The sequence below is a fragment of the Neomonachus schauinslandi genome, chromosome X, assembly GCF_002201575.2.
Source record: "Neomonachus schauinslandi chromosome X, ASM220157v2, whole genome shotgun sequence".
NCBI lineage: Eukaryota > Metazoa > Chordata > Mammalia > Carnivora > Phocidae > Neomonachus > Neomonachus schauinslandi.
This window is the reverse complement of record NC_058419.1, coordinates 87,704,685-87,732,589: the sequence shown is the minus strand read 5'-3', so window position 1 is coordinate 87,732,589 and position 27,905 is coordinate 87,704,685. Positions and strand designations below refer to the sequence as shown.

At 36.0% G+C, this 27,905-nt stretch overlaps 1 protein-coding gene across 7 annotated transcripts in view; it reads left to right on the top strand.

Annotated features, from left to right (window-relative positions):
• The window catches only part of KDM6A (lysine demethylase 6A), a 195,752-nt gene that overhangs the window by 104,587 nt on the left and 63,260 nt on the right, over positions 1–27,905 (top strand). For all 7 annotated transcript variants that reach the window (XM_021682119.2, XM_021682138.2, XM_021682110.2 and 4 more), the window contains exons 7-8: positions 5,336–5,390; positions 9,571–9,605. In XM_021682119.2, coding sequence (XP_021537794.1) covers positions 5,336–5,390; positions 9,571–9,605 — 90 coding nt within the window. The remainder of the gene's footprint in view (positions 1–5,335; positions 5,391–9,570; positions 9,606–27,905) is intronic.

The following is a 27,905-nucleotide window of genomic DNA, read 5'->3' as shown; positions in this document are numbered from 1 at the left end:
TAAAGTAGGTGGAAAGGCTCTGAGTGGCAATGAGTCCTTTGGGAGTATACTGAGTGGAAGTACCCGAGGGATATCAGATGTTGGTATAGACAGACAGAAGTCTGGAGCCATAAAGAAGGGCTGTGAAAAGAAGTAAGATTTTGAACATCTTCAGTATATAGTGTCTTTTCTTTTACTTTTTTGTTAAGGATACTTTTGGAGGACTCCAGATTGGAAACTTCTTTTTTGAGTGAAGATTGCCAGGATCCATTAGCTGTTAGTTACTGGTGTGCAGTAGAGTTTCTCCTCAAAACAGTTGTAATAACCTTGTGTTACAGAGAATCAGAAGAACTTGAGTTTGAGGGCTTTGAAAGAACCTCAATCATATCAGCTTATCCAGCAGTGTGACACATAAGCCCTACTAGAACTTTCCACTTTCAGTTCTGTATTCTCATTTTCAGAGACCAAATCCCCGAAGTACCATCACATCCCTGGACCTTTCCCTAGTCTCATCCATTTATCATAGACTATTAGGTTTAGGAATGAAGTTGTTGGTTTTAATTCCTACTTTTAGAATTGTGGCAATCTGTAACAATGAAAAAGAAAAAATCACTTGACTTGGAAGAGTACACTACTTATCTTCCCTCTTCTCACTTAAAATGGTCCATAAAGCCCTCTTTCATAAGGGCTGTGTAAAAATAACTTTAAGTTGTTTCCTCAGCCTGAAGTACTACTTCTTTTCTTTTTCCCCTCATCTACATCTTTTGGATTCCGTTAGGGAATTGTCTTTTAAACTTCTAATAGAACATTCATTTCAGTGAGCCGTGCATTCAGTTTCGTAGATGCATAGCCATAGCACAGTGCCTGGTGTTGCCAACATTTTATTCCTAAAGGCTGTGTCTACACTAATTGAATAGAGACAACAGTATCGACTACACACACCTTGTCTAAATAGTCTGAAGTAAAGGTTTTGGGGGCAAGGACACAATTTAAAAACTAAAACAGTGGCATTTACCCCTGCTTGTGCATTGGAATAACTTGTAGAACCTTTTTTTCTGGTTTACAGGATGTCAGCTCCAACCCACTGATTCAGAACATCCAAGATTGGATCTGGAATCCAAACATTGCTCTAAATTTTAATAACTTACGCACACATAAATAATTTGTTAATTACCCCCCCCCAAAAGTTATATCACTGCTTGTCTTCAGGATTGGGAATATAGTCGAGGGGTTCTACAATTGAAAAGGTTCGTGAGATAATCACAGACTATACAGCTAGAAGTAAAACAATTTAAAGAGAAAGTCTTGAAACCTGAGTTTTATATGTTAATTACATGAATATAGATTCTCCTCCTCCAGTTAGAAATCAAGTTCCTTAATTTATATAAAGCAAAATGCTATGAAGTTATTTTGTAATAAAAGCTTTTAAAACAAAAGGTGACTTTGGTAATAAAGATGTCAACAGAAATTGTTATGAATAGATCCTTTTTGTTAAGTTGGACCAGAAGTGCTCTATAAAAGAAAATCACCGTAACATTAAAAAAATGTGTTAGGTAAATCTTGCTTGGAAATTAATTTTCTATAGAATGCTTTCTGCCTTGAAGTTTGTATGTAGTCTTTGAAGGGCAGAAGCCTCTACCACATAGTAACTATTTCACACAGCAGTAGTCCGTTTCAGTACTGCAGTATTTCCACGTGAGGCACAGGTGTTTCCTAGCTGCTTCTGTTGGTTGCAGGGATGGGTGCTGGATATTTTACCATGGTATTTTCAGATCCTGGGGGCTGATTATTATAATTGATAGTCATTTCTGCTGGCTTATATGTTAATAGGTACATCTGTTTTGCATCTGGTTTAGATATGAGAAATGAAACTGAGGTCATGTCATCCCCACCCCAGTCCCTCATCTCCCTTCAGTTTACTGGGAAGTGTATCCTTGTTTTTCTTTATATGGGGTAGTTTTATGTGGCTTTTCTTAGTTTCTTTCTTTTTTTTTTTTTTTTTAAGATTTTATTTATTTATTTGACAGAGAGAGACACAGCGAGAGAGGGAACACAAACAGGGGGAGTGGGAGAGGGAGAAGCAGGCTTCCCGCAGAGCAGGGAGCCTGATGTGGGACTCGATCCCAGGACCCTGGGATCATGACCTGAGCTGAAGGCAGTCGCTTAACCAACTGAGCCACCCAGGCGCCCTTTTCTTAGTTTCTTATACTTAATAATTATTCTGTAAGTTCCTTCATTCTCACATGCATGTTTTTGAATATGTACTCTGTTGCCAAGTAATTTTTCTATATTGTTGCTGTTTGGAAATGTTTACTATTTCATGATGTTGTGGATTTGAAATGATACATCAGTGGCTTCATTGGTGCTTTTAAGATTGATTAATACTTACATAAAACATGGTCCAGAATTGATTCTGCCAGGTTTCATTGCAGGACCTTGCATATTGATAGATGAAATGTAGTCTAGGCAATTCGAATTCTGCATCTCTCTGCTCTTTGTGAGACATCATTGTAATAGTAAAACTAAAATACTGCCATCTTGAAGACTTTCTTTGCAGGTCAGTTTGTATCCTTTGATGGCTCAGTTAGGAAACGTCTGTCTTCTCTTCTCTACATATGCCAACAGGATAGATGAGACTCAGAAATGTCGTACAGTTGGAATGTGTGGCTACTGTGCTGCACTTTTTGTCCACAGGAAGACAAGTAGTTATAAAGCACGCTTTGCTTTCATAGTGCTCACTTTTTATTTTCTTTATTGAGGTATAGTTGACATACAATGTTATGTTAGATTCAGGTATACAAATACTCTTTAAAAGAGTCTGGTTTCTGTTGCTGTGGTAGCACGCTAAAGGGACGTTTGAGTGTATACATCCAGTCTGCTTAGAAGGCCAGGGGAGAATAAAGGCAGTTCTTTGTTGTTTCGTTTTGTTTCCTTTTAATAAAAGCAGTTCCAGTTCTTAAAGTGTTCAGATGCTGGATTTTTTTTTTCCCCCACTTAGTCAGCCATGACAAATAACTTTCACTTTTGTTTCATTGACGGTTGTATTCCTAGTGCCTGCACTGTCTTAAGGGCATTATAGATACTTGACAAATATTTGTTGAATGGATTAAATATTTAATATTTAACGGTCATAGTCATTTTGTTAGTGGTTTGCCCACTCAGAATATTACAGCCCTTACATTTTAAAGAATATTGCAAATGTAGGCTTGCCTCATTATGCTTGTGCATTACTGACATTCATGAAGGAATATGATGGCTACCATGTTCATGCCAAACGATGCCTTCTAATCTTTCTTTCACTGTAACACTGGGTAACTGACATTAGTTTATTTTGTTAATTGAGGGTTCTAGTTGACCAAGTGCAGCTTTGTTCATTCTGTATTGAAATATATAGTACTGAAAGCTTGCTAATGATTATTTCTCTTGATAAAGTCTTCTTGAGTTTATATCTGTTTGTCATTATGCATGTCAATTTTCAGTTTGTCCAGTAGTTATAAAAAATACAACTATTTAGGTATTTGAATTGTGGATAGGAACGAGCTTATTGTCAATTTTTTAAAAAGGGTTTATACTTTGGCTATTGATTACTTTTAATGATAAAATCTTGTAGGGACTCAGAAAATCTAAATGTACATATATGGAAATATTTTTTAGAAGAGTTCAGAGAGATTTACTGTTTTTTACTAAGGATTTTATGCCAACTCTAGTACTTGTTTTCTTCTTAGTTTATATACCAGGTTTAATGTTGATAAAGTAGATGGATGTCAAATGTTACCCAGTGTTCTTTTTTTTTTTAAAGATTTTATTTATTCATTTGAGACACAGAGATGCAGAGAGAGAGAGAGAGAGCACGAGCAGGGAGAGAGGCAGAGGGAGAGGGAGAAGCAGGCTCCCCGCTGAGCCAGGAGCCCGATGCGGGGCTCGATCCCAGGACCCTGGGATCATGACCTGAGCCGAAGGCAGACGCCCAACCATCTGAGCCACCCAGGCGCCCCTACCCAGTGTTCTTGATCGTGATTTGTGTTCTTAGAAATTAGTGTTATCCATTGAATTTTAACATGTATTTTTCAGGCAGGATGATAACAATGTTATTATACATGGATATTGTAAACTATTAGTGGTTGAATATTGCCTACACATATAATAGTACATGCATTCTAAAAAGATAATTATATTTCATAGATGAACTTCAACACAGGCTATTTGATGCATTCTTGGTAGTATTTCATAGTTTTAAAAGGCACCAAATACAGGGGCACCTAGGTGGCTTAGTTGGTTAAGCATCTGCCTTCAGCTCAGGTCATGATCTCGGGGTCCTGGGATCAAGCCCTGTGTCGGGCTCCCTGCTCAGCAGGGAGTTTGCTTCTCCTTCTCCCTCTTCCTCCCCCAGCTTGTTTTCTCTCTCTCTCTCTCAAATAAATAAAATCTTAAAAAAAAAAGAAGGCACCAAATACAATGATTATTGAAGAATCAGTAAGGGCAGATAGTTTTACCCTTTATTGTCATAGTATTTCATTTGTTTCTAAAGTTCATGTCTCATGTGAGATAAGCAGTGGTATTCTTACATTAATACCATTGAACTTTTCCTTTGTTTTTAAAATAATGATTAAACTATTTTTAAAATTTTTTTTTTTAAAGATTTTATTTATTTATTTGACAGAGAGAGACACAGCGAGAGAGGGAGCACAAGTCGGGGGAGTGGGAGAGGGAGAAGCAGGCTTCCCGCGGATCAGGGAGCCCGATGCGGGGCTCGATCCCAGGACCCTGGGATCGTGACCTGAGCCGAAGGCAGACGCTTAACGACTGAGCCACCCAGGCGCCCCATGATTAAACTATTTAAACTGCTCTATAACTGATACTATTTACTTGAAGACTTTTTTTTTTCTTTTTTATTTTTTTAAGATTTTATTAATTTTTTTTTAGAGAGAGAGCACAAGCAGGGGGAGCGGCAGGCAGAGCAGGTAGAGGGAGAAGCAGGCTCTCTGGCAAGCAAGGAGCCCGATGTGGGACTCGATCCCAGGACCCTGGGATCATGACCTGAGCCGAAGGCAGACGCTCAACCGACTGAGCCACCCAGGCGTCCCTTGAAGACTTTTTCTGAAGCTTTTTTCATATAAACAAAATTATACATAGGATAACTTGATTAAGTTAATTCTCCATTCTCAACTGTCTCAAGAAACTAACCCAACAGCCTGTTATCAGCAATAAATGTACAAAGTAATTCTAGTTGGTTGTCTAGTATGTTTTATTTGCATAGCGTAGTTTCATGATTATGTTCGACTTTACGTACCTGAAAATTAAGACACATTTATATGACTGAATTTAGTGCACTGATTTTCTCATTCTTTTCTTGCAGCATTTTCAGTTAGCTTTGGTTGACTGCAATCCCTGCACTTTGTCCAATGCTGAAAGTAAGTATTTTTAAGTAATAGTTTTCTACGTGTATTCAGATCACCTCATGGCAAATAATAGTAGTGATGATGATGATGATGATGATGATAGTGAAAGTCCTGTGTAATTTTTCTTTTGGAATTGTTGGATCTAACTGTATTGGTTGCCATGGCTACTTGTACAAATGGAACATGTGAGACCAGTTATTGTGAACAGCCTGTGTCTAAAATAGATACGCCAGTGAACTGGGTTGTTGAATTAAAATTGTCTGCACTAATGAACAAGATTGATTATTTGTGCAATAATTATATTGTAGATGACTTGGGGGATTAAAAGCAGGGTTTGCCAGTCTTTTAGGAAAAATGCGTATGCAAAGATTTTTAAGTGATAGCTCACTGATTCCTGCTGTGTGGTATTAAAATTATTGATAATTATGAAAACATTCTTTGAATTTTTTTATTCTACTTTTACATATCATATATAAAGTTTGAAGTGACATTTTTCAATTAAAGAATGTGAGAAATATGTTCTGCTACAGTGTTTTTTTTTTTCCAGACAGTTATTTTCTGCTTCTGTGTATGTTTCTTTCCAAAAGCAGATTGGTTTATGATGTGTTTATCAATAAGTAAGTGTTGGCATACTTAGTGTAATAGTAGCCTATAAAAGTTTTAAGGATATTCATTGGGTTCAAGCTGGATTTCTTTAAAACTTTCTTTCTTGAGAAATATGTATAAAAAGTTGAATCATTCTTAATGAAGATTTAAGGTCAAAGGATTCTAGGTTTGAGAAAGTATTTTGCTCTAAGTGACTCATGCTCTAACCCTAGAGGATGGTGTTAAGTGAAAATAGCGTCAGTGTTAAAAATGCCTAAGAAAATGATGGAATATATGAAAAGGTTATAGAAATTAGGATGTAACTTGCTATTACATGAATTATGACATGGTGTGGATTAAATCATCATCTAAACTGGACCAATTATCTCATACTGCTACTAGGGGCAATTTCCTGAGAAAACAAAAGATTTCTATTTTCTTTAAATGAAACTGATCAGTGTATTTGCAGAATAAATGGTGGGAAGGTAACAAGTGCAGCAGTATTTTAGTTTCTAAGGTGAGGTTAGATTAGACAAAATTTAACGCATTGATACACTTTCATTAAAATCTTAATTTATACTTTTTCCTAATTATACAGGAATAAGAAAACAGCTCCTTTTCATTTGATTGATTATATCTAGTACCTTAAAGCAAACTCTCATAACTAATATGTCAGTTTGAATGATAACTTCTGAGGGATGTTTCATAAATGTCAAACTAAATATTTTGGTAAATCCTCATTTTATTCTACCCTGTTGAGGTTAAATCTCAGTTGTAGGTCATTGCTCTTGCTTGAGAGGAAAACACCTACATCTGTAGAATGAGCACCATTGGGCAGAAAACTTCCTGTTGAACGTGAAGAGGATGATTTGAACCGTAATGAATACATCTTCAAGTTTACTATGTCTCTGTTGGTTGTTGAGAAAGGAAATAGGGAGTGTGACCAACATCCTGTTTTGCCCAGGACTGAGGAGTTTGCCTGGACTCAGGACTTTCTGTTCTACAACGCTGGTTACTGTGATGGAAGGGAACATGCTTCATTTAGAGACATTAGGCCATTACAGTTCAGTTGATTTGGGTAGTTTATTTTAGGCTGTCTGCATGATTACATGATAACCACGGTAATGGCTAATGTCTCACAGAGCACTAACAAATGTAGACTACCTACTTTGAGCCAGACATTATTACAATTTAAGTACCAGGCTCTTACTATCTTTGCAAAGCTTATTTCTCTTTGAATTTTTAACGTCATCACCTATTTGTGTATGCCACAGACCTTGACTATTCTTTGAAATCTTACATATTACTTTGTGATACTACAAAGATCAGAAGATTATAGAAAGGATTAAGTAAGCTTTTAAAAAACATCTATATGAGATATTTCTCTTATGGCACAATTCATTTATGCAATTAAAAAGTAAGTAGATACACTTACTGCTTCTAGAGCTTTTTAAGAGGGATTAATTACAGTTGGTGTTTTAAAAGTAGAATCGTGGTGATGTGAGACTTCATTATATGATGGCCCCTTGCGATAAAATTGTTTTCTCTGGATTTAATTAATTCTTTTAATTCTAAAAATAATGTATAGTTTCTGAATAAAGTTTAATTTCAGAACCTTTTATAGCAGTATTTGTTAAAAATTTCCACTTTAATTGAGACTTAGCCAAGTGGAGCTTTTTCTTAGTTGTATGGTTATGTTCCTCTTGAAGAGGACTTCTAAGAATTTAAATATGTGATAATTTTCACACTACAAAAGATGACACTGTATTTAGTAATTCATTGCGTAGGAAAGCCCTAGACAGAGGGAGGGCCTAGGGACTGAGCTTGGAGGAAGTTTCGGGTGGTGGTAGGATGCTAGCTAGTTGCTGTTCTTTTTTTCTTTCTCACCTTTATTAGAGAAGTAAGAAGATCAGGGGAAATGAGCATAGATTTTTCCATCTCTTTCTCATTCTCTTAATCTGTAACCCAGTCTCCTTCCATTGATGTAGTGAGGTAAGATTTGGAAATGGAATCTCAAGGGAGGGCTGTGTTGGAAAAGGGGAATGGAAAATAAAAGCCCTCAACAGATGTAGGCAGAGGGGGTATCTATATATGTAGAACTTCTATTGTTTTTATGTGTTTTTCACAAAAAGCTGATTGTAATCTTCTAAAGATATTTTTATTTTGCCTCATCTCTGATTAGTTAAACATGTAATATTTAACGATTTATGGAGAGATGTAGTTTTACTTTTGATCTAAAAATGTTGGATTTTAAAGTTCATATATTTTGTTTGTTTTATTCTTTATGGTTATTTAGTTTCGTTCTTCCCAGATGCTAGTCTAGAACAGGTATAAGAATCTCTTGCAGAACTGATTTAAAAAGACAGCTTTCCAGGCCACGCTGCAGGCTCACTGAATCGTAATCTCAGGAATCTCTATTTTTTTTTTTTTTAAGATTTTATTTATTTATCTGACAGAGAGAGACAGTGAGAGAGGGAGCACAGGGAGGGGGAGTGGGAGAGGGAGAAGCAGGCTTCCCGCTGAGCAAGGAGCCCGAAATGGGGAAATGGGGCTTGATCTCAAGACCCTGGGATCATGACCTGAGCCAAAGCAGACGCATAATGACTGAGCCACCCAGGTGCCCCAGGAATCTCTATTTTTCACAAGCCTCCCAGGTGAATCTTAGAGTTAGAGGAATGAATCAGTGAGAGAGTTAGTTCATGGTGCATCCAGCAGTGAATACTTGACGGTAGTCCTGTGGACCTTGTTTTTAAAGATCCACATCAACATTTTTGCATATAAATTTGAAAGGCGTAAATCCAGCTGGGAAATCCAGGTAGTTAGAACATTAAAAAGAGAGTTGTCATTGAAGAATGAAAATTATAGTATTGAAATAGCTAGAATCCAATTTTGATTCCTGGTTCATTGTTGCTTTTGTTGAATCATTCATGCTTTGGTGTTGGTATCAGGGAGAGCTGCAAACAAAAGCTAAAATATATTCTTACTTGATTTTCAAGACATATTTGTTAATCTTGGGACTGTTTACTATTCTTGCCTTCTAAGTGATTTTTGACTTTTTTTTTCTTAATTCTGAAGAACCGATAGAGAAATGCAACAGTTCATTTCCTCTGTATGTTATTTCCAGCATCATCCTGCTTTATGACTTCTTTATAAATGTTGTTATGAAATGTGGTATAAGGAGTTAGAGGCTTTCTTTGGTTTTTATATGTTTTTTTATCATATATTGACTTTACTATATTTTATTGTCTTGGAACTCAGTTTTTAAATACCATGTTTTGAAATGCATAGATTATAGGAGTTTTCTATATTTGCTTAATGCAGTTTTGAACTTTGTAAGGCGTATACTCACTCGCTATAGATTTTAATGTTAATTTTAATAATTACACTGACAGAATTTGATAGTGAGCAACAGTGAATACATGTGGCGTCTTATGTTCATGTTCTTTAGTGTGTTTGCTTGTATATTTTTTTATTAAAAATAAAAGTTATGTCTCGTTAAATCTGTATAGTGTAGATTGTGCTTATGTTTGACATTTTATATTCTTACTTAATTTACCCCAAACACTATTATATTGGTATTGATTTTTATTTTCCATCATCTTTGCAGTTCAATTTCACATTGCCCACTTATATGAAACCCAGGTAAGTGTTTTAACTTACCTTACTTAAATTAAAGTGATCACCCATATCATTGTAAGTAAAGTCAGACATACATAAAATTTAATGGGATTCTGGGCATTAATTATCTCCTTCATGTATTTTATACTCATTAAATGTGATCAAGATTTTGTGTAGTGAAACAGTACTTGCTATATATGAGGAAGTTTCATTTAATATGTTTTGCCTCTAAACTTGAACTATCTGCAGCCTTAAATGATTGAAGATTTCTCTTATTCTTGATGTGGAATGACTTTCTTTGCAAAATGTTCATAGATAGTTGTTATAACGCATGTTTTTAGTTTTACTTTTTCTTACAATTGAACTATCCCTTCCATGTGTCACCATTTGAAAGGCGTATTAGTTACCTCTTGATCTCAATCCTTTTAAGGTTGCTATACTTAAAAAACCTTTTCAGTTTAATTTTAGAACATTTTATTTTTGTGTATGGAAGATTTTGCTAAGTGTGTGATAAAAGGTATAACACATAGACATTTATTTTTGGCCGTGGGATGGAAAATCAGTTATAAGTTGGTATGAGAGTAAAATATTAAGTAATCGGAGTTTACCCGAAACATAAATTTAATAACCACTTTTTGGGGAAAAAAATACTGTTAACGTTTGTACATATATTTTGTAAGGTCTGTTTAGTTTCAGGGCTATCATGGGGTGCTTGAAAAAATTAACATCGGATTCCTGGACACTTCATCTGCTGAGCCACCCCCCCACACATGCATGTGTGCCCACTGAATAAGAATTTATGCACACTCAAGTTTGGATACCCTACTAATCTAGGGATTTTATCCACCTTGAGAACATGCATGTGAGAATTACATCACCTTGTGGATCAGAGTCTTTACCTGCCAGTGCTAATCCTAGCCTCCTGCCAACTGCTGGTTTTTGCCAAATCAGCAAAGGCCTCAGGGTGAAAGCAGCTACAGAAATCCCAATCCCCTCCCTCTCCAAAGTTGTTCTTTCCTTGGAGTCTTCACTCCTTCTGTTATTACCTCAGAGCTTTCTGCTGCCTTCAAAATGAGAAGTTCTGTTTTTTTACCCTTAAAATTTTCTAGTTCTTAGTGAGATTACTGGTCCGTTACTAGCTGAAGCAGAAGTTTTCTCACTTTTATTTTTTATTTTTTTAATTTAGGTTTTTGAGAGGAGGGGGAGAAGAGAGGAGGGGAGGGGCAGAGGGGGAGAGAGAGAATCTGAAGCAAGCTCCAGGCCTAGCATGGAGGCTGACGTGGGGCTTGATCTCACGACCCAGAGATGGTGACCTGAGCCAAAACCAAGAGTTGGGTGCTTAACTCACTGAGCCACCCAGGTGCCCCATTCTCACCTTTATTTTTATTTTTTAAATTTTTAAAAAGATTTTATTTATTTATTCATGAGAGACAGAGAGAGAGGCAGAGGCAGGCTCCCCGCAGAGCAGGGAGCCTGATGTGGGACTCTGAACCAGGACCCTGGGATCATGACCTGAGCTGAAGGCAGATACTTAACCAACTGAGCCACCCAGGCACCTTTTCACCTTTATTTTTAATAAGAGTTTTTGCTGGTGGTGGAATTCTATTTTATTATCTCATTTGATCACTTTAAAATTTACATTCCTTTGTCTTCTGGCTTTCATTGTTTCTCATGAGAAGTTGTCTTTTGGTGTTAATCTTTTAACCTTGTGAAGGTACTGTGGGGACAGGGCCCTCCCTCCATTGATTCTTTCATTTGGTAAATTTTAGTTCCCGTTAAGATTAAACAAAACGAGAAGAACAAAATTTATGGCAAGCAGAGTATATAATTATTAGATGACAGAAGATGACACTGTAAGCATATGAAAAGATTGAAAAATCTCTATTCCAGTACTTATAACAAGGGTTTTCATTTTCAGGTAAAAATTTAAGAAAAGCAAAAATGTCTCCCTCCCTCCCTAGCTAGCAGTAGAAAGTTACTTTTTATACTTCAGCTGATTTATATGAATATTTATTTATGAATATGGAATTATAAAATGTCAATTTAAGTAGTCATATATGGTTAGTGGCTACTGCTAGGTAACCAAATAGTTCAGTGAAAGTTTCTTTATATAGAAAGTCTTCCTGCTAATAAATGTAGAAATAATTTAGTATCACTTTACAAACCCTGAGGGCCCTGTTGCCACATTACTGTCACAGTATTAAATAATAAGACCATAATTAAGACCAAAGTGAGGGAATACTTTTTTAACAAGAGTGGTTAAGGAAGGCCTCTCTGAGCAAGAGCTATTTGGGCTGAGTCCTGAATGGAGAGAAGGAGCCAGTGATAAAAATCATTTGGAGCTGATGGAGTGCCTGTGTGTTGCTGGGTCATTCTAATAAAGAGGTGTTACCAACTACAATGGCGTTGTGGTACTGAGTTTATGTTCGAAAGACAAAAAGGAGGCCTATCGTAGAGATGGAGGTGCAGGGTTTTTTTGTTTGTTTCTTTAAAAATTTTTTAGTTAAATTTAATCATAAATCTGGGTTGGGGTTATTTTATTTTTCAGCTTTATTGAAGTGTAATTGACAAATAAAATCAATGTGATGATTTGATATACATATATATAGTGAAAGGATTTCTCCCATCACGTTAATTAACATACCCATCACCTCATATATCGTCCCCCCCAAGATCCTGTATATACATGATACCAAACAGTATTTGTCTTTCTTTGTCTGTCTTATTTCACTTAGCATAATGCCCTCCACGTTCATCCATGTTATTGCAAATGACAGGATTTTCCTTCCTTTTTAAGGCTGTAATACTATTCTATTTATATACCACAATTTCTTGACCCATCTTTCTTTTTTTAAGATTTTATTTATTTGCAAGAGAGAGCACAAGTGGGGGGAAAGGGGAGATGGAGAAGCAGACTTCTCACTAGGAGCTGGATGTGGGGCCCAGTCCCAGGCCCCCAAGATCATGAACTGACCTAAAGGCAGACGCTTAACCAACTGAGCCACCCAGATGCCCCTTTCTTGATCCATCTTTTGACAGATACTTAAACATTGTTTCCATATCTTGGCTATTATCAGTAAAGCTGCATTGAACGTGGGAATACAGATACCTCTTCGAGATGTGTTTTTTGAGATATGTTTTGAGATATGGTTTTGTTTCCTTTGAAAATATACCCACAAGTGGGATTGCTGGATGATACGGTACTTCTCTTTAGGTATGGATAATTTTAATGGAATGCCATCTCCCACACACCTGTTCTTACTAGATTTAAAAATTAGATTCTCATGTTTCTGTGTATATTATCATACCATCTCTAAATAAAGTTAATTTTGTTCCTCTGTATAATGTCATATGTCCAAGTAAATGTATTAAGAATTATTCCTGGAAAGTTGTATCAGTTATTTTTTTATGTTTTTATTTAATTCCAGTTAGCATACAGTGTAATATTAGTTTCAGGTATACAATATAGTGATTCAACACTTCCCATTCATCACCCAGTGCCCATCACAGCAAGTGCACTCCTTAATCCCCATCACCTATTTAACCCATTCCCCCCCACCTCCCTTATGGTAACCATCAGTTTGTTCTCTAAAGTTAAGTCTGTTTCTTGGTTTGCCTCTCTTTTTTTACCCTTTGCTCTTTTGTTTCTTAAATTCCACATCTGAGTGAGATCATCTGGTATTTGTCTTTTTCTGACTCACTTCACTTAGCGTAATACTCTCTAGCTCCATCCACATCGTTGCAAATGCCAAGATTTCATTCTCTTTTATGACTGAATAATATTCCCTAGTATATATATACCACATCTTCATTCATCAGTTGATGCACATTTGGGCCGTTTCCATAATTTGGCTATTGTAGATAATGTTGCTATAAACATAGGGGTGCATGTATCCCTTTGAATGCGTATTATTCCTTGGGTAAATACCCAGTAGTGCAATTACTAGATCGTAGGGTAGTTCTATTTTTAACTTGTTGAGGAACCTCCATACTGTTCTCCACAGTGTCTGCACCAGTTTGCATTTCCACCACCAGTGTAAGAAAAAGGTTCCCATTTAACCACATCTCACCAACACCTGTTGTTTCTCATGTTACTGGTTTTAGCCATTCTGACAGGTTTGAGGTGATACTGTAGTTTTGATTTGCATTTCCCTGATGATGAGTGATGTCGAGCATCTTTTCATGTGTCTGTTGGCTACTTGCATGTCTTCATTGGAAAAATGTCTATTCATGTTTTCTGCACATTGTTTTAATTGGATTATTTGGGTTTGGGGTGGCTATTGTATAAGATCTTTGTATAGTTTGGATACTAACCCTTTATCAGATATGTCCTTTACAAATATCTTCTCCCATTCCATAGGTTGCCTTTTAGTTTTGATGATTGTTTCCTTTGCTGTGCAGAGCTTTTTATTTTGATACAGTCCCAATAGTTCATTTTTGCTTTTGTTTCCCTTGCCTCAGGAGACCTATCTAGAAAAAAGTTGCTGTGGCTGATGTCAAAGAAATTACTGCCTGTGCTTTCTTCAAGGACTCATGGTTTCATATCTCATTTTAGGTCTTTAATCCATTTTGAGTTTATTTTTGTGTGTAATGAAAGAGAATGGTCCAGGTTCATTCTTTTGCATGTTGTTGTTCAGTTTTCCCAATACCATTTGTTGAAGAGACAGTCTTTTTCCCATTGGCTATTCTTTCCTGCTTTGTTGAAGATTAATTGGCCATGTAACTGTAGGTTCCTTTCTGGGTTTTCTGTTCTGTTTTATTGATCTATGTGTCCTATTTTTTGTGCCAGTACCGTAGTGTTTTGATTACTGAAGCTTTGTAATATAGCTCGAAGTCTCTAACTGTGATGCCTCCTGCTTTTCTTTTTCAAGGTTGCTTTGGTTATTTAGGGTGTTTTGTGGTTCCATGCAAATTTTAGGATTGTTTGTTCTACCTCTGAGGAAAAATGCTGGCATTTTGATAGGGATTGCTTTAATTGTGTGGATTGCTTTGGGTAATACAGGCATTTTAACAGTTTTTGTTCTTCCAATACATAAGCATGGAATGTCTTTCCATTTCTTTGTGTCATCTTCAGTTTCTTTCATTAGTGGTTTATAGTTTTCAGAGTACGGGTCTTTCACCTCTTTGGTTTATACCTTAGGTATCTTGTGGTTTTTGGTGCAGTCGTAAATGGGATTGATTCCTCAATTTCTCTTTCTTCTGCTTCGTTGTTGCATAGAAATGCAACAGATTTCTGTACATTGATTTAGTATCCTACAACTTTACTGAATTTGTTTATCAATTCCAGCAGTTTTTTGGTGGAGTCTTTGGGTTTTCTATATATTATATCAGGTCATCTGCAAATAGTGAAAGTTTGACTTCTTCCTTGCCAGTTTGGATACCTTTTATTTATTTTTGTTGTCTGGTTCCAGTGACTAAGACTTCCAGTACCATGTTGAATAAAAGTGGCGAGAGTGGACATTCCTGTCTTATTCCTGATTGTAGAAGTCAAGCTCTCAGTTTTTCCCCGTTCAGGATGATGTTAAATGTGGGTGTTTTCATATATGGCCTTTATTATGTTGGGGTATTCCCTCTAAACCTGCTTTTTTAAGGGTTTTTATCATGAATGGATGTTGTACTTTATCAAATGCTTTTTCTGTGTCTTTTGAAGTGATCCTGTGGTTCTTATGTTTTCTCTTGTTCATTGATATATGACTGATTTGCAAATATTGAACCACCCTTGCAACCCAGGAATAAATCCCACTTGATCTTGGTGAATGATTTTTTTAATGTGTTGTTGGATTTGGTTTGCTAGTATTTTGTTGAGGATTTTTGCAACTATGTTCATCAGAGATAATGGCCTGTATTTCTCTTTTTTGTGTGTGTCTTTATCTGGTTTTGGTATCTAGGTAATGCTGGCTTCATAGAATGAATGTGGAAGTTTTCCTTCCTTTTCTATTTTTTTGGAATTGTTTGAGGAGAATAGGTATTAACTCTTCAAATGTTTGGTAGAATTCACCTGTGAATTCTTCTGGTTCTGGACTTTTCTTTGTTGGGGGTTTTTTGATTATGATTCTGTTTCTTTGCTGGTTATCAGTTTGTGCAAATTTTTAGTTTTAGTTTTGGTAATTTATATATTTCTAGGAAATTTATCCATTTCTTCTAGGTTGTCCAGTTTGTTGGCATATAGTTTTTCATAATAATATTAAAATTGTTTGTATTTCTGTGGTGTTGGTTGTTATTTCTCTGTCTCATTTGTGATTTTACTTAGGTCTTTTTTCTTTTTGATAAGTCTGGCTAGAGGTGTATCAATTTTATTAATTTTTTCCAAGAAGCAGCTCATTTCATTGATCTCTATTGTTTTTTCATTTATATATCATTTATTTCCGCTCTAATATTATTTCCTTCTGTCTGCTGGCTTTAGGCTTCATTAATGTTATGTAGCTCCTTTAAGTGTAAGGTTAGGTTGTTTGAGACTTTTCTTGCTTCTTGAAGTAGGCCTGTATTGCTATATACTTCCCTCTTAGAACCCACTTTTGCTGCATCCCAAAGGTTTTGGACTTTTTTGTTTTATTTTCATTTGCTTCCATATTTTTTTTTATTTCTTTGATTTCCTGGTTGACCCATTCATTATTTAGTATCATGTTATTTAACCTCCGTATATTGGTGGTCTTTGCGGATTTTTTCCTGTGGTTGACTTCTAGTTTCATAGCGTTGTGGTCAGAAAAGGGGCATGGTATGATTTTGATCTTCTTGAATTTGTTGAGTCCTGTTTTGTGGCCTAATACGTAACCTGTTCTGGAAAATACCCCACGTGCATTTGAAAAGAATGTGTATTCTGCTGTTTCAGGATGGAAGGCTCGGAATATATCTGTTAAATCCATCTTGTCCATCGTTTCCTCCTTCATTTTCTGTTCAGATGATCTGTTCATTGATGTAAGTGGGGTGTTAAAGTCCCCTACTATTATTGTATTATTATGGATTAGTTCCTTTCTGTTTTTGTGTTACCTATTTGCGTGCTCCCATGTTGGGTGCATAAATTTTTACAATTGTATCTTCTTTTTGGATTGTTCCCTTTATTATTATAAAGTGTCTATCTTTGCCTCTTACTACAGTCTTTGTTTTAAAGTCTAATTTGTTCCGTATAAGTATTGCTACTCAGGCTTTCTTTTGACAACCATTTGCATGATAAATGTTTTTCTGTCCCTTCACTTTCAATCTGCCTGTGTCTTTAGGTCTAAAACGAATTTCTTGTAGGCAGCATATAGACAGATCTTGTTCTTTTTTTTTTTTAATCCATTCTGTTACCCTTTGTCTTTTGATTGGACCGTTTATTCCATTTTCATTCAAAGTAATTATTGATATGTATTTATTGCCATTTTATTACTTGTGGTTTCTGGAGATTTTTCTCTGATCCTTATCATTCTTTTATGGCTTGCTGGTTTTCTTTAGTGACTTACTTGGATTTCTTTCTCTTTATTCTTTGCATATCTATTATTATTCTTTGATTTGTAGTTACCACTAGGTTTGTATATAACATCATCTACTTATAGCAGTGTATATTAAGTTGATGGTTTAAGTTTGAACCCGTTCTTTACTCCTATCCTCCCCATGTTTTAGGTATATGTTGTCATTTTACATCCTTTTATTTTGTGTGTTCCTTGGCTGATTTTTTAATAGAAATATTCATTTTTACTGCTTTTGGGTTTCCTACCTTCATACTGTCACTTTTGGTGTTTCTCTTCCACTCACAGAGTCCCCATTTAGTATTTTTTGCAGGGCTGGCTTAGTGGTCACAAACTCCTTTAGTTTTTGTTTGTCTGTGAAACTCTTTATCTCTCCTTCTATTCTGAATGTTAGCCTTGCTGGATAGAGTATTCTTGGCTGCAATTTCTCCCACTCAGCGCTTTGAATATATCCTGCGAATCCTTTCTGACTTGGAAACTTTTCTGCTGAAAAATGAGCTGATAGCCTTATGGGTTTTCTATTATAAGTAACTGTCTTCTTTTGTCTTGCTGCTTTTAAATATTTTTCCTTATTACTACACTTTGCCAGTTTAATTATGTTTTTTGGTGTGGGTCTGCTTTTGTTGATTTTGGTGGGACTTCTCTGTGCCTCCTTGATCTGTTTCCTTCCCTAGATTAGGGAAGTTTTCAACTATTATTTCTTCAAATAAGTTTTCTGCCCTCTTTTCTCTCTCTTCGTGTGGGATTCCTGTAATATACATGTTACTATGTTTGATGGAGTAACTGAGTTCCCTAAGTCTATTCTCGTTTTGTGTAATTCTTCTTTCTCTCTTTCGTTCAGCTTCATTGCTTTCCTTTACTTTGTCTTCTCAGACATTAGTTCACTCCTTTGCTTCTTCCAGCCTGCTGTTTAGTTGCATCAAGCATGTTTCTAATCTCACTTATTGTACTTTTCATCTCTGATTCTTTTGTAACTCTTTTATTTCTGTGGTAAGGGTCTCACTGATAACTTCCGTTCTTTTCTCAAGTTCATTGAGTATCTTTATGATCATTGATTTAAGTTCTCCATTAGTTCTGTTACTTATATCTGTTCTGCCTAGATCTCTGGCCATGTCCTTATCTTGTTCTTTCATTTGGGATAAATTCCTCTGTCTTCTGATTTTGTCTAAGTCCTGCCGTCTTCTCTGTATTAGAAAAGGCAGTTATGTCTCCTACTCCTGAAAGTAATGGCTTTATGAAGAAGAGGTCATGTAGTGTCCAGAGCCTGGCGCTTCAGGGAGTGTCTCTGGCTGCATGCACTCTGCTGTTGTGTTCTGGGTGCTCTATCCTTCAGGCAAGTCATCTGCGGAGGTTCTCTTTGCCTGTCCTAGGCAGTTTTGGTCCCTGGCCTGAATTTGGCAAGTTTTAACTAGTTGTGCTCTGGTCTGCTTGTGAAATGAGACCTGTCATCACCTCCGCTGGAACTGAGGCCCTACAGAACTTTCTGGTGGGGACACGTGGTGTGGGCAGGGGTTTGTGCTGGTCTTCTGGGGGAGGGGCCCATGCCCCTGGGACTGAGGTAAGCATGACTGAAAAGGGGCAGTTCCACCAGAGTTGGGGGGGTGGGGCTTAGTGTAAGTAATTTAGGCAGCCAGTGTCAGAGTTGCACTGGTTCCTGATAGTGGCTTTGTTCTTATGCTGAGTGGTGGGAGAGTGAAATGGTGCCAGCCATCTGCTTTGTTTCCAGAGAGGTCTCTGCTTGAATGCTGCCTCTCATAGGCATGCTCTGAGAAGAGCTGATCTCCCCATTGTTTGCCACAGGCACTCTTCAGATCATTGTTTCCATGCTGTGTGTCTCTGGGTTGTTTGCCTGACTTTTCTCTAAGAGCAGCCCCTATACCTCTGGACTCTCCCCCGGAGCCCAGCCCAGTCCACTGATACTTTAAACTTCGGGTTTAAGCCCCTCTGGTTGCAAGATCTCATGAAATTCAGCTCCTCTCATTTTCCAAGCCAGTGGCAATGGGAAATGTTTTCCTTGTGCATTCCCGTGTGCCCCTTTCACTCTCTCACCCTTCTTTCTGACCACAGCTCTCCCCACTCTGCAGCAGCCAATATCTGTTTCTCCCCTAAACCACATCTTCACACTTTCTGCCTTCTTCAGTGTTACCTCATCTGTACAGACGTACCTTTAGTTGTGGTATTTGTCCTGCCAGTCTTCAGGTTGATATATGGGGCACTTACGATGATTTGATAGTTATGTGTTTTCTTCCTACTTTCTGGCCATCTTGGAGGGAAGTCCTCTATCATTTATTTAATTTACTTCTCCCATTTTATTAGCTGAGACTGTAGAACCACTTTTTTCTAATAATAGTAGTAGTAGTAGTAGTAATTGGCCTTTTCCTTGAATTTAATGAAATAACTTGAACAATTTGTCATCTAAATTTTTAATTAGCCTTTAAAGATGAAAGATACAGAATTTTCCCCTTAATTTTGTTATTAAAGCATTACTTATTTTTTAATAGATAACCCAAAATGAAAGTGCTTGAAAGAATACACGGTGAAGTATCCTCCTTATTCCTTTTCTGTAACAACCTATTCCTCTCCCCAACCTATTCCCCTTTCCTCCCCATTTCATATCTTTCCAGAGAAATCCATGTATGTATAAGCAAATTCATTTATGTGTTTGCATGTATACTCATTTTTCTTTATTTTATTGAAACATTAGCTAATTATGTGTGTTATCACTTGACCTTGCTTAAATTGTTTCTTTAAGTTAGTATGATATTTTGGAAATCATTCCATATCAGTACATGTAGAGCTGTATTATATCCCTTTGCATAGGTGTAGTGTAACTAATTTAACTGTTTTTTCCTTGAGGGTTAGTTAAAATAATATTCTCATGAGTAACACTGTTTATAAGAATTGTTAGTTTCATATTTAACCTTCTAGCTATCCAGCATTAGTTTATTTCCAAAACACTGTAGATTGGTTTCACTTTATGTGTATTATAGAAATCCAAAAATTCTGAAGAAAGAGAAATTCCAGTTGGTATTTAAAGATGCAGTAAGTATGCCATGAATATGTAGGGTTTATTTCATGAATTCAGGGATGATGCAATGCAAGGAAATCTGTTACCAAAACAAAAATCAGTGTAAGGAAAACTAACAGTATTGTGAGAAAGGAAGAAAGATTTTTTTTTTTTTAAAGAAATTAATTTTATGAGAAGGAAAGCAAAACCGTAGACCTCATTAATAGGTCAAAACCTTAGTTCTCTGAAAAAATTAAAATAATCTGCTAGGTAACTTGATCAAGGGAATAAAAGAGAAAGCACATACACAAAATAAGGTAACCATGAAAACAGAAGAAATTAGAACTATAATACAAGACTACTAAGCAGACCTGTGTGTAAATGAATTTGAAAATTTAATGAAACGGACTTCTTCCCAGGGAAATACAGATTAGCAAAACTGACCTCATTAGAAAATTATAAAAGGTCAATTTCTGTAAAAGAAATAGGGAAAATTAAGTAATGCCCTACAGAAAGCACCATGGCCAGATGGTTTTACAGGGGAATTCTACCAAGCCTTTAAAGACCTGATAATTCTAATACTTTATAGATTGTTCCAGAGCATTGGAAATGAAAAACTTCTCCCTCCCTTCCTTTCCCTTTCCCTTTTCCTCCTCCTCCTTTTTTATTTTTTTTATAAAAGGCATATTTTAAAAATATAATGGAAACAAAATCCCTGATTCTAAAAATTTAACTACAGACCATAGTGCTTTCATAGCTTCTTTTGTAAAATATATGTGACATAAATTTTACTATTTTAGCCATTTTTAAGTGTACCATGTCATTATGTACATTCACATTGTGCAACCGTCACTACCATTCATCTCCAGAACTTTTTCGTTATCCCAGACTGAATCTCTGTACCCATTCAATAATAAGTTCTCATTTCTCCCTCCACCCAGCCCCTGGCAATTACTATTCTACTTTCTGTCTCTATGAGTTTAACTACTTCATGTAAGTGGAATCATATAGTATTTGTCTTTTTGTGCCTGGTATATTTCATTTAGCATAATGTCTTTAAGGTTTGTATGTGTTATAGAATGTATGAAAGCTTAACTCTTCTTTAAGGCTTAATAATATTTCATTGTTGTATATACACACTACATTTTGTTTATCCATTCATCTATTGGTGGACACTTGTGTGGCTTCCACCTTTTGGCTATTGATAATGCAGCTTTGAACACGAGTATGCAAGTATCTGTTTGAATCCCTGCTTTTAATTCTTTTTGATATGTAACTAGAAGTGAAATTACTGGATCTTTATGATAATTCTATGTTTAATTTTTTGAGGAACCATAATACTGTTTTTACCCATTTCCCCATTTGAAGCAAATGTACCTGATAAAAATAGTATAAAAAGGACGCAATATACGGACCAGTATCAGTAATGAATATTTGTGTAAAAGTACTAAATAAAAATTTAGCAAACAAAATCGTTACCTCATTGAGCAAATAATATACCAAGTGGTATTCTTTCCAGGAATGCAAGATTGAGTATTAGGAAATCCATTAGTATCAGGCATCATAATAATAGAACTAAAGGTAAAATCAGATTGTTACCACCATAGGTGCTGAAGAGAAACCTTTGACAAATTCAGCGCCCATTCCTAATAAAAAACTGGTCCAAGTTGGACATAGGAATTGAGGGTTACTTTTTTATCATGGTAAGATTCATGTACTTTAGTCCCCAGATTTTATCATGGTAAGATTCATATGCATTAGTATCTTACTTAGGGGAAACACTAGAGACATTTTCACAAAAGTTAGGAGCAAAGCAGAGATTCCCACTATCTCTGTTACTCCTCATCATTGTACTATAGGTATTAGCCAGTGCAGTCAGAGAAGAAAAATCAATTAGAAGCACAGATTACCATATAGAAATTAACCTTCAACAACAGTAATCAGAGAGCCTAATGTTAAAACATACCCATTTGAGTACCAGTAATTACTTGGCAATAAACTTAAAAGAGATACTGTGACTCAGCAATATAAAGATACTGATTTTCCCTAAGTTACTTTATATTATAAATGGAGCACAAACATCAGTAAAAACTACTAACAAACTTTTTAAGGACTTAGATAAGTTGGTAACACGCTAGAATAACCAGGATAACAATGGGGGGAAATTGTACAGGTTATACTAACTCTACTAAATAGAGACACAATAACACCTATATAATTCGAAGTGTGGTCTGGCATGTGAGTAGACAGACCAGTGGAATATCATAGAAGAACAGGAATAGATCCAGGTATATAGAGAAATCAAGTGTTTGATAAAGGTAATATCTTAAATTCCTGGGGTTAAGGTGGATTATTCATACATGGTTTTAGGACAGCTGGGTAGCCATTTGGAAAAGGATAAAATTAGACCCATGTCTCAAGCTATTCAAAAGAATAAACTAGAAATGAATTAGCGTGAAATGTAAAAAATATTGTACAAGTACTAGAAGCGAACATGAACTCCTCTTCAACCTTGATTTAGGAAAAGGCTTTTTAACTGTGGTCATTCTTTTCATTCTCTGAATTTTGAGCTAGTTAGTTTGAACAATATAAAAATAATTTCTGCATGACCGAAAAAAAATAGCATAAATTCAAAGGACACCTATGAAACCAGGAGAGAATCTTTGCAGCATATGCCATGGACAAAGGGCTAATACTCCTAATATAACAAACTTGAAATTTGAGGGACAAAGGAATGAAAAGCCAATAGAAAAACGGGGAAAAAGACATGAATAGACATTTCACAGAAAATATGTAACAGGGCCATTAAACATATGGAAAAGTGGTCAGATTCACTCAGAAATGCAAATTAAAGCAACACTGAAATACAATTCTCACATATCAGATTGGCAAAAATAATAAGTGGCTATGGGGAAACAGGCACTCTCATGTATTGTGATAATACAAACTGGTACAACCCATCTGGATCAGAATTTGACAGTAATCTAACAAAGCTATATATGCACTTACCCTTTGACTCATCAGCCCCACATCTAGAAATCTACCTTGAAAGTATACCTCCAAAACTATGAAAATATATAGGCACAAGGATATCAATTGGAGCATTGTTTGCAATTACAAAATACTGGAAACAACTGCCCATTCATAGGAGAATGGTCGTATAAACTATGGGACATTCAGGTAGCAGAGTTGCATGTAGCAAAGTATGAGGAAGAACTGTGTGGATCACTACGTGGATTGATGTGCAGAATGTACTGCTAAGTGGAAAAAAATGCAGAGTGTAAAAGAGTATAATATACAGCCCTTTGTGAAAGAAAATACACATGTGCCAAAGTAATCCTGAATGGATAAACCAGAAACAAATGAGGTTGGTTATCTACTGGGGGTTGTTGTGAATGGGGTAATAGGGATGAAAAGAAGTGGATTTTCTTGAGTATATACTTTATATAGCTCTAACTCTTAGAACCTGATAATATTCCTCATACCCCAAAATTAGTTGAATAATTGAGACCAACAAGGTTGTGAGTTAGCCCGAAATAGAATGCAGATGGTAACAAATGAACTTAACTAATGATTAACATAAGTATAGTGAAGGGGTAGATATGAAAAGAACTAACCTAAGTAACTTTAGAGAATAGTATTTTGACTATAGTCTAAAGCTGGAGACAAGAACTGTAAACAAATCCCGCACTACAATTACTTTCTCACAGTGGTATGGATTAGGAATTCTGTAACTACTTTATGTGAATATTAGGAATAAGCAAATAAGTAAACGTATTGTGGATAATGAGAGCCAGGTTTTTCACTGTCAGAACTTAAAAATAAGGAAAGTAAAGGCAAGACTGAACTAGTGTTGGATTGTAATTGGAGGTATCAATATGAATATATGGTTATTTATGGTTATGGGTAGTTGGATAGAAATACAGGTGTGTGTGTGTGTGTGTGTGTGTGTATACACATAAATATGTTTTCTAGCTCTATTTGCTGGGAGGGCCTGGAGGCAATGACCCATCCCTGCAATAGTGAATACATTAGCACCCAGATCTTTGTTTCTAAATACTATTCTTAAATATAAAAGGAACCAGGGATTCTTAGGGAGAAGTGGGTGATTCCAGGGCTTAGGCAAGGAAATTACAAGATGAGCTCTAGAACATTTTGTGGTGCCACAAAGTAAGGAAGTACTCAAAAAATGATGAGGGCATGTGGAAAAAACACAGGAGTCAACTTTTGAGGGGATGGGGTCTCTAATCAGCAAATCTGACACAAGTTTAGAAACCAATTATAATAATGAAATATACAGAATAAAATGTTTTAGCTCATACTGAAAGGAATAATTCTATATAAATTCTATAAGTAAATGAATATAAATGAATTTGTATATTTATATTTGAATTTATTTATATTCATTTATAAATGAATTGTGATAATACAAATTGTGAATATAAATGGCAAAGAAATGGAAGAAAGGGGACACTTTTTTGTTATGTAGTATTTCAGTTAATGAATGAATTGAGGAATGATGAGTATCTCCCCACAAGGTGGTACTTAACTAATTTCCAAGGGACATTCTTCAAAGTAACTAACCAGTACTTTTTATAAGTGTTGAAGTACTGAAAATAAAAAAGTGAGGATCTGTCCCAGATTGGAGGAGAATAAAGAGACATGCTACCTGAACATAGTATGGGTTCTTGGATTATATTCTGGACCAGAAAAAAGACATTAGTTGGGAGAGTTGGTGAAATTGGAAAAAATTACGTAGATTAATTAATAGTATTTTACCATTGTTAATTTTGTCAATCTTTTCATGTATTTTGAAGCTCTTTTATTGTTATGTTATTGTTATGTCCTGATGTTCTTTATCATTGTGAAATTTTTTTTGTTTTTTTTTCATCTGTGGTAATAATCTTTGCCTTGAAGCCTACTTAATCTGATCTGAATCTGGTCACTTCAGCTTTCTAATGCTTAGTTGTTTGCATGGTATCTTTTTCATCCTTTTATTTCAGCCTTCTTGTGTGTTTATATGTAAAGTGCATCTCTTAGGGTATATTTTTGGCTCTTTTCTAAATCTTTTCTGGACATGTCTTTTTTGTTTGGAATGTCTAGTCCATTATATTTAATTTGGCTGTCATTCTTGTTGTATCCTTTGTATTTTGTTGTTTTTTTCTGGCTGTTTTCAAAGTTCTCTTTCCATTTGGTTTTTAAGAATTTGACTGTGAAGTGCCCAGGGATTGTTTTTTTTTCTTCTGTGGTTTTCTTAGTCTTTTGGATATGGGATTTGTTATCTTTCATCAGTTCTGGAAAGCTCTCAGCCGTTACATCTTTTCTGCCCCATTCTCTCTCCCTTCTTCTTGGACTCCAGTTACATGTATGGTAGACTGTTATTGCCTCATTTATCTTTGGATGGCTTTTATTTTTAAGTCTCCAATCTGCTATTCAGTCTATCCAGTGATTTATTTTTTAAATATCAGATATTTTTCAGTTTTAGAATTTTTTGGTTTCTTTCCATGCTCTAATTTCTTACCCATTCACTCATTATGATTCTCTTTTTCTTACTATCCGTGAATTGTTAAAATGGCTGCCTTAAAATTATTTATAAATTTCATCTAATTTCATGGTTTATTTTCATTAATTCCCTTTTCTTTTGAATGTGAGTAGAATCTTCCTGATTCTTTATAAGTCTGGTAATTTTATCCTGGCTGTCATGAATAATACATTGTAGAGTGACTTTGTTATATTTTTCTGAAGATTGATGTTTTTGTTTTACATAAACCGGTTAATTTTGCTCAAGGCACACTCTAAGTGTGGACACCCCTGTAGCTGACAGTGGCTGAAATCTCTCTTTAGTTCTTTTAGGCTGCTGGACATCTGCCGTGTTCATGCATAGTTCAGCAGTCAACAAGAGATTTAGGCAGAGTTTAATTGCAGAATTTGGTGTTCTCTTTCTTTCACTCTCTCCTCCCTGGGATTTCTCCCCTCACTTCTAGTTCTTGTGATAGCTTCAAAGTGTGTTCTCTGATTCTTTAAGCTGGTGAGATTGCTCATTTCTTTTGCGTTCTAGCCAACCAGGCACCAATTAAGGCCTGCTCTCAGGTGAAAATCCTAGTAAAAGGGGGTTACTCATCCAGTGCCATTCCCTTTTCTTAAGGGTTAATGTCTCTGGTTATAGCCTGACTTGGTTTCTCCCTAGGCTTTCTGATAGGTTTTTTTTTTTTTTTTTTAAAGTATTTATTTGACAGAGAGAGATAGCGAGAGAGGGAACACAAGCAGGGGGAGTAGGACAGGGAGAAGCAGGCTTCCTGCTGAGCAGGGAGCCCGATGCGGGACTTGATCCCAGGACCCTGGGATCATGACCTGAGCCGAAGGCACATGCTTAACGACTGAGCCACCCAGGTGCCCTAGGCTTTCTGATAGTTGACTTATATTTTATCTGTAACTGAAAGCTCCTGTAGAACGGTTATTCCAACATTACCAGAAGCAACGCTTTTTACTAAACACCTTTAAAGTTAAACTCATGTTGCTTTTTATATGCCATATGTAATTGCTGCTTATTGTTCTAGTATAAGCATCCATCATATTTTATGTTTTCACTCCCTAGTGACATAGACCTAGGTTGACCCCAGTTCCTGATACTGTAAACGGTACCATTTTAGAACATTACCTGTGGAAAGGTTTCTTTGGCATCTGTGTCCCAAGAGTGAGCTTGCTGGCTTGTAGTACGTTTGCATACCTGATTTCATGAATGATTCCCCTTCCAGCAGGGCATGAGTGTTTTTCTTTACTCACATCCCCAAAAGACTTGGATTACTCATCTTTCTTGTTTGCCAATCTGATGGATAGGTGATGGTATCTCATTTAAACTTGCATTTTCTGATTTCTAGAGATGAACACTTGCTCACATGTTTTTCACCTTTTATGTGTTGGTTTTTGTGTCCATTGCCTATTTTTCTGCTTTGTGTTTCAAATCAGATCTTTACTTTTCCTTATGATTTGTATTGTTTTTGGCCATGTCAAAGAAATTCATTCCCATCTCAAGAGAATATTCTCCTACATTTTTTCTCTCATATGCTTCTCTGCCTATATATGATAAGAAGTAGAAATCCAACTTTATGTTTCTCAGTGTGATGCAACCAGTTTTTCAAGTATGTTGTCTTTTTATTATTATTACTTGTGTTTGGAAGTATGTTTTAGCATATCATTTGAAGGAATTGAGTTGGATAACTTGGTCCTTACCTTGTATTAATTGTCTCAACAGCTTTTTGGGATCAGATTAATAGTTAGGGGGAACTAATTGAACTGATGAGTAAAAGTTTATGTAGTAACTTCTGTTAATCTTAATGGCCAGTTCTTTCAGATCTTTACTGTGTTCACATACTGTATTCAAGTAGCACCTTATTTGTTTCTCTAGCTCTTTGCTTATCTCATTTGATCCTTAGAACAACTCCAGATAGAAAGATTGGGTATTAGCTCTGTTTTATGGATGTTGAATCATAGTTTTAGTGATTTTCCTGAGGATCCTACAGCTAGTTTTGTATTTGTACCTATGGTTTTTTTTTTTTTTTAATTTTATTTATTTATTTTTATTTATTTTTTTTAAGATTTATTTATTTGAGAGAGAGAGTGAGTGAGAGGGAGAGAGAGCACAAGCCAGCTGGGGTGGGGGGAGAGGCAGAGGGAGAGGGAGAAGCATACTCCTTGCTGAGCAAGGAGCCCAGTGCGGGACTCGATCCCAGAACTCTGGGATCATGACCTGAGCCGAAGGCAGACACAACCGACTGAGCCACCCAGGCACTCCCCTACCTATGTTTGTTTGTTTGTTTGTTTTTGAGAAGAATTTGTTTGCTCAGGCAGCTATGGACTATTGCTGATAATGAA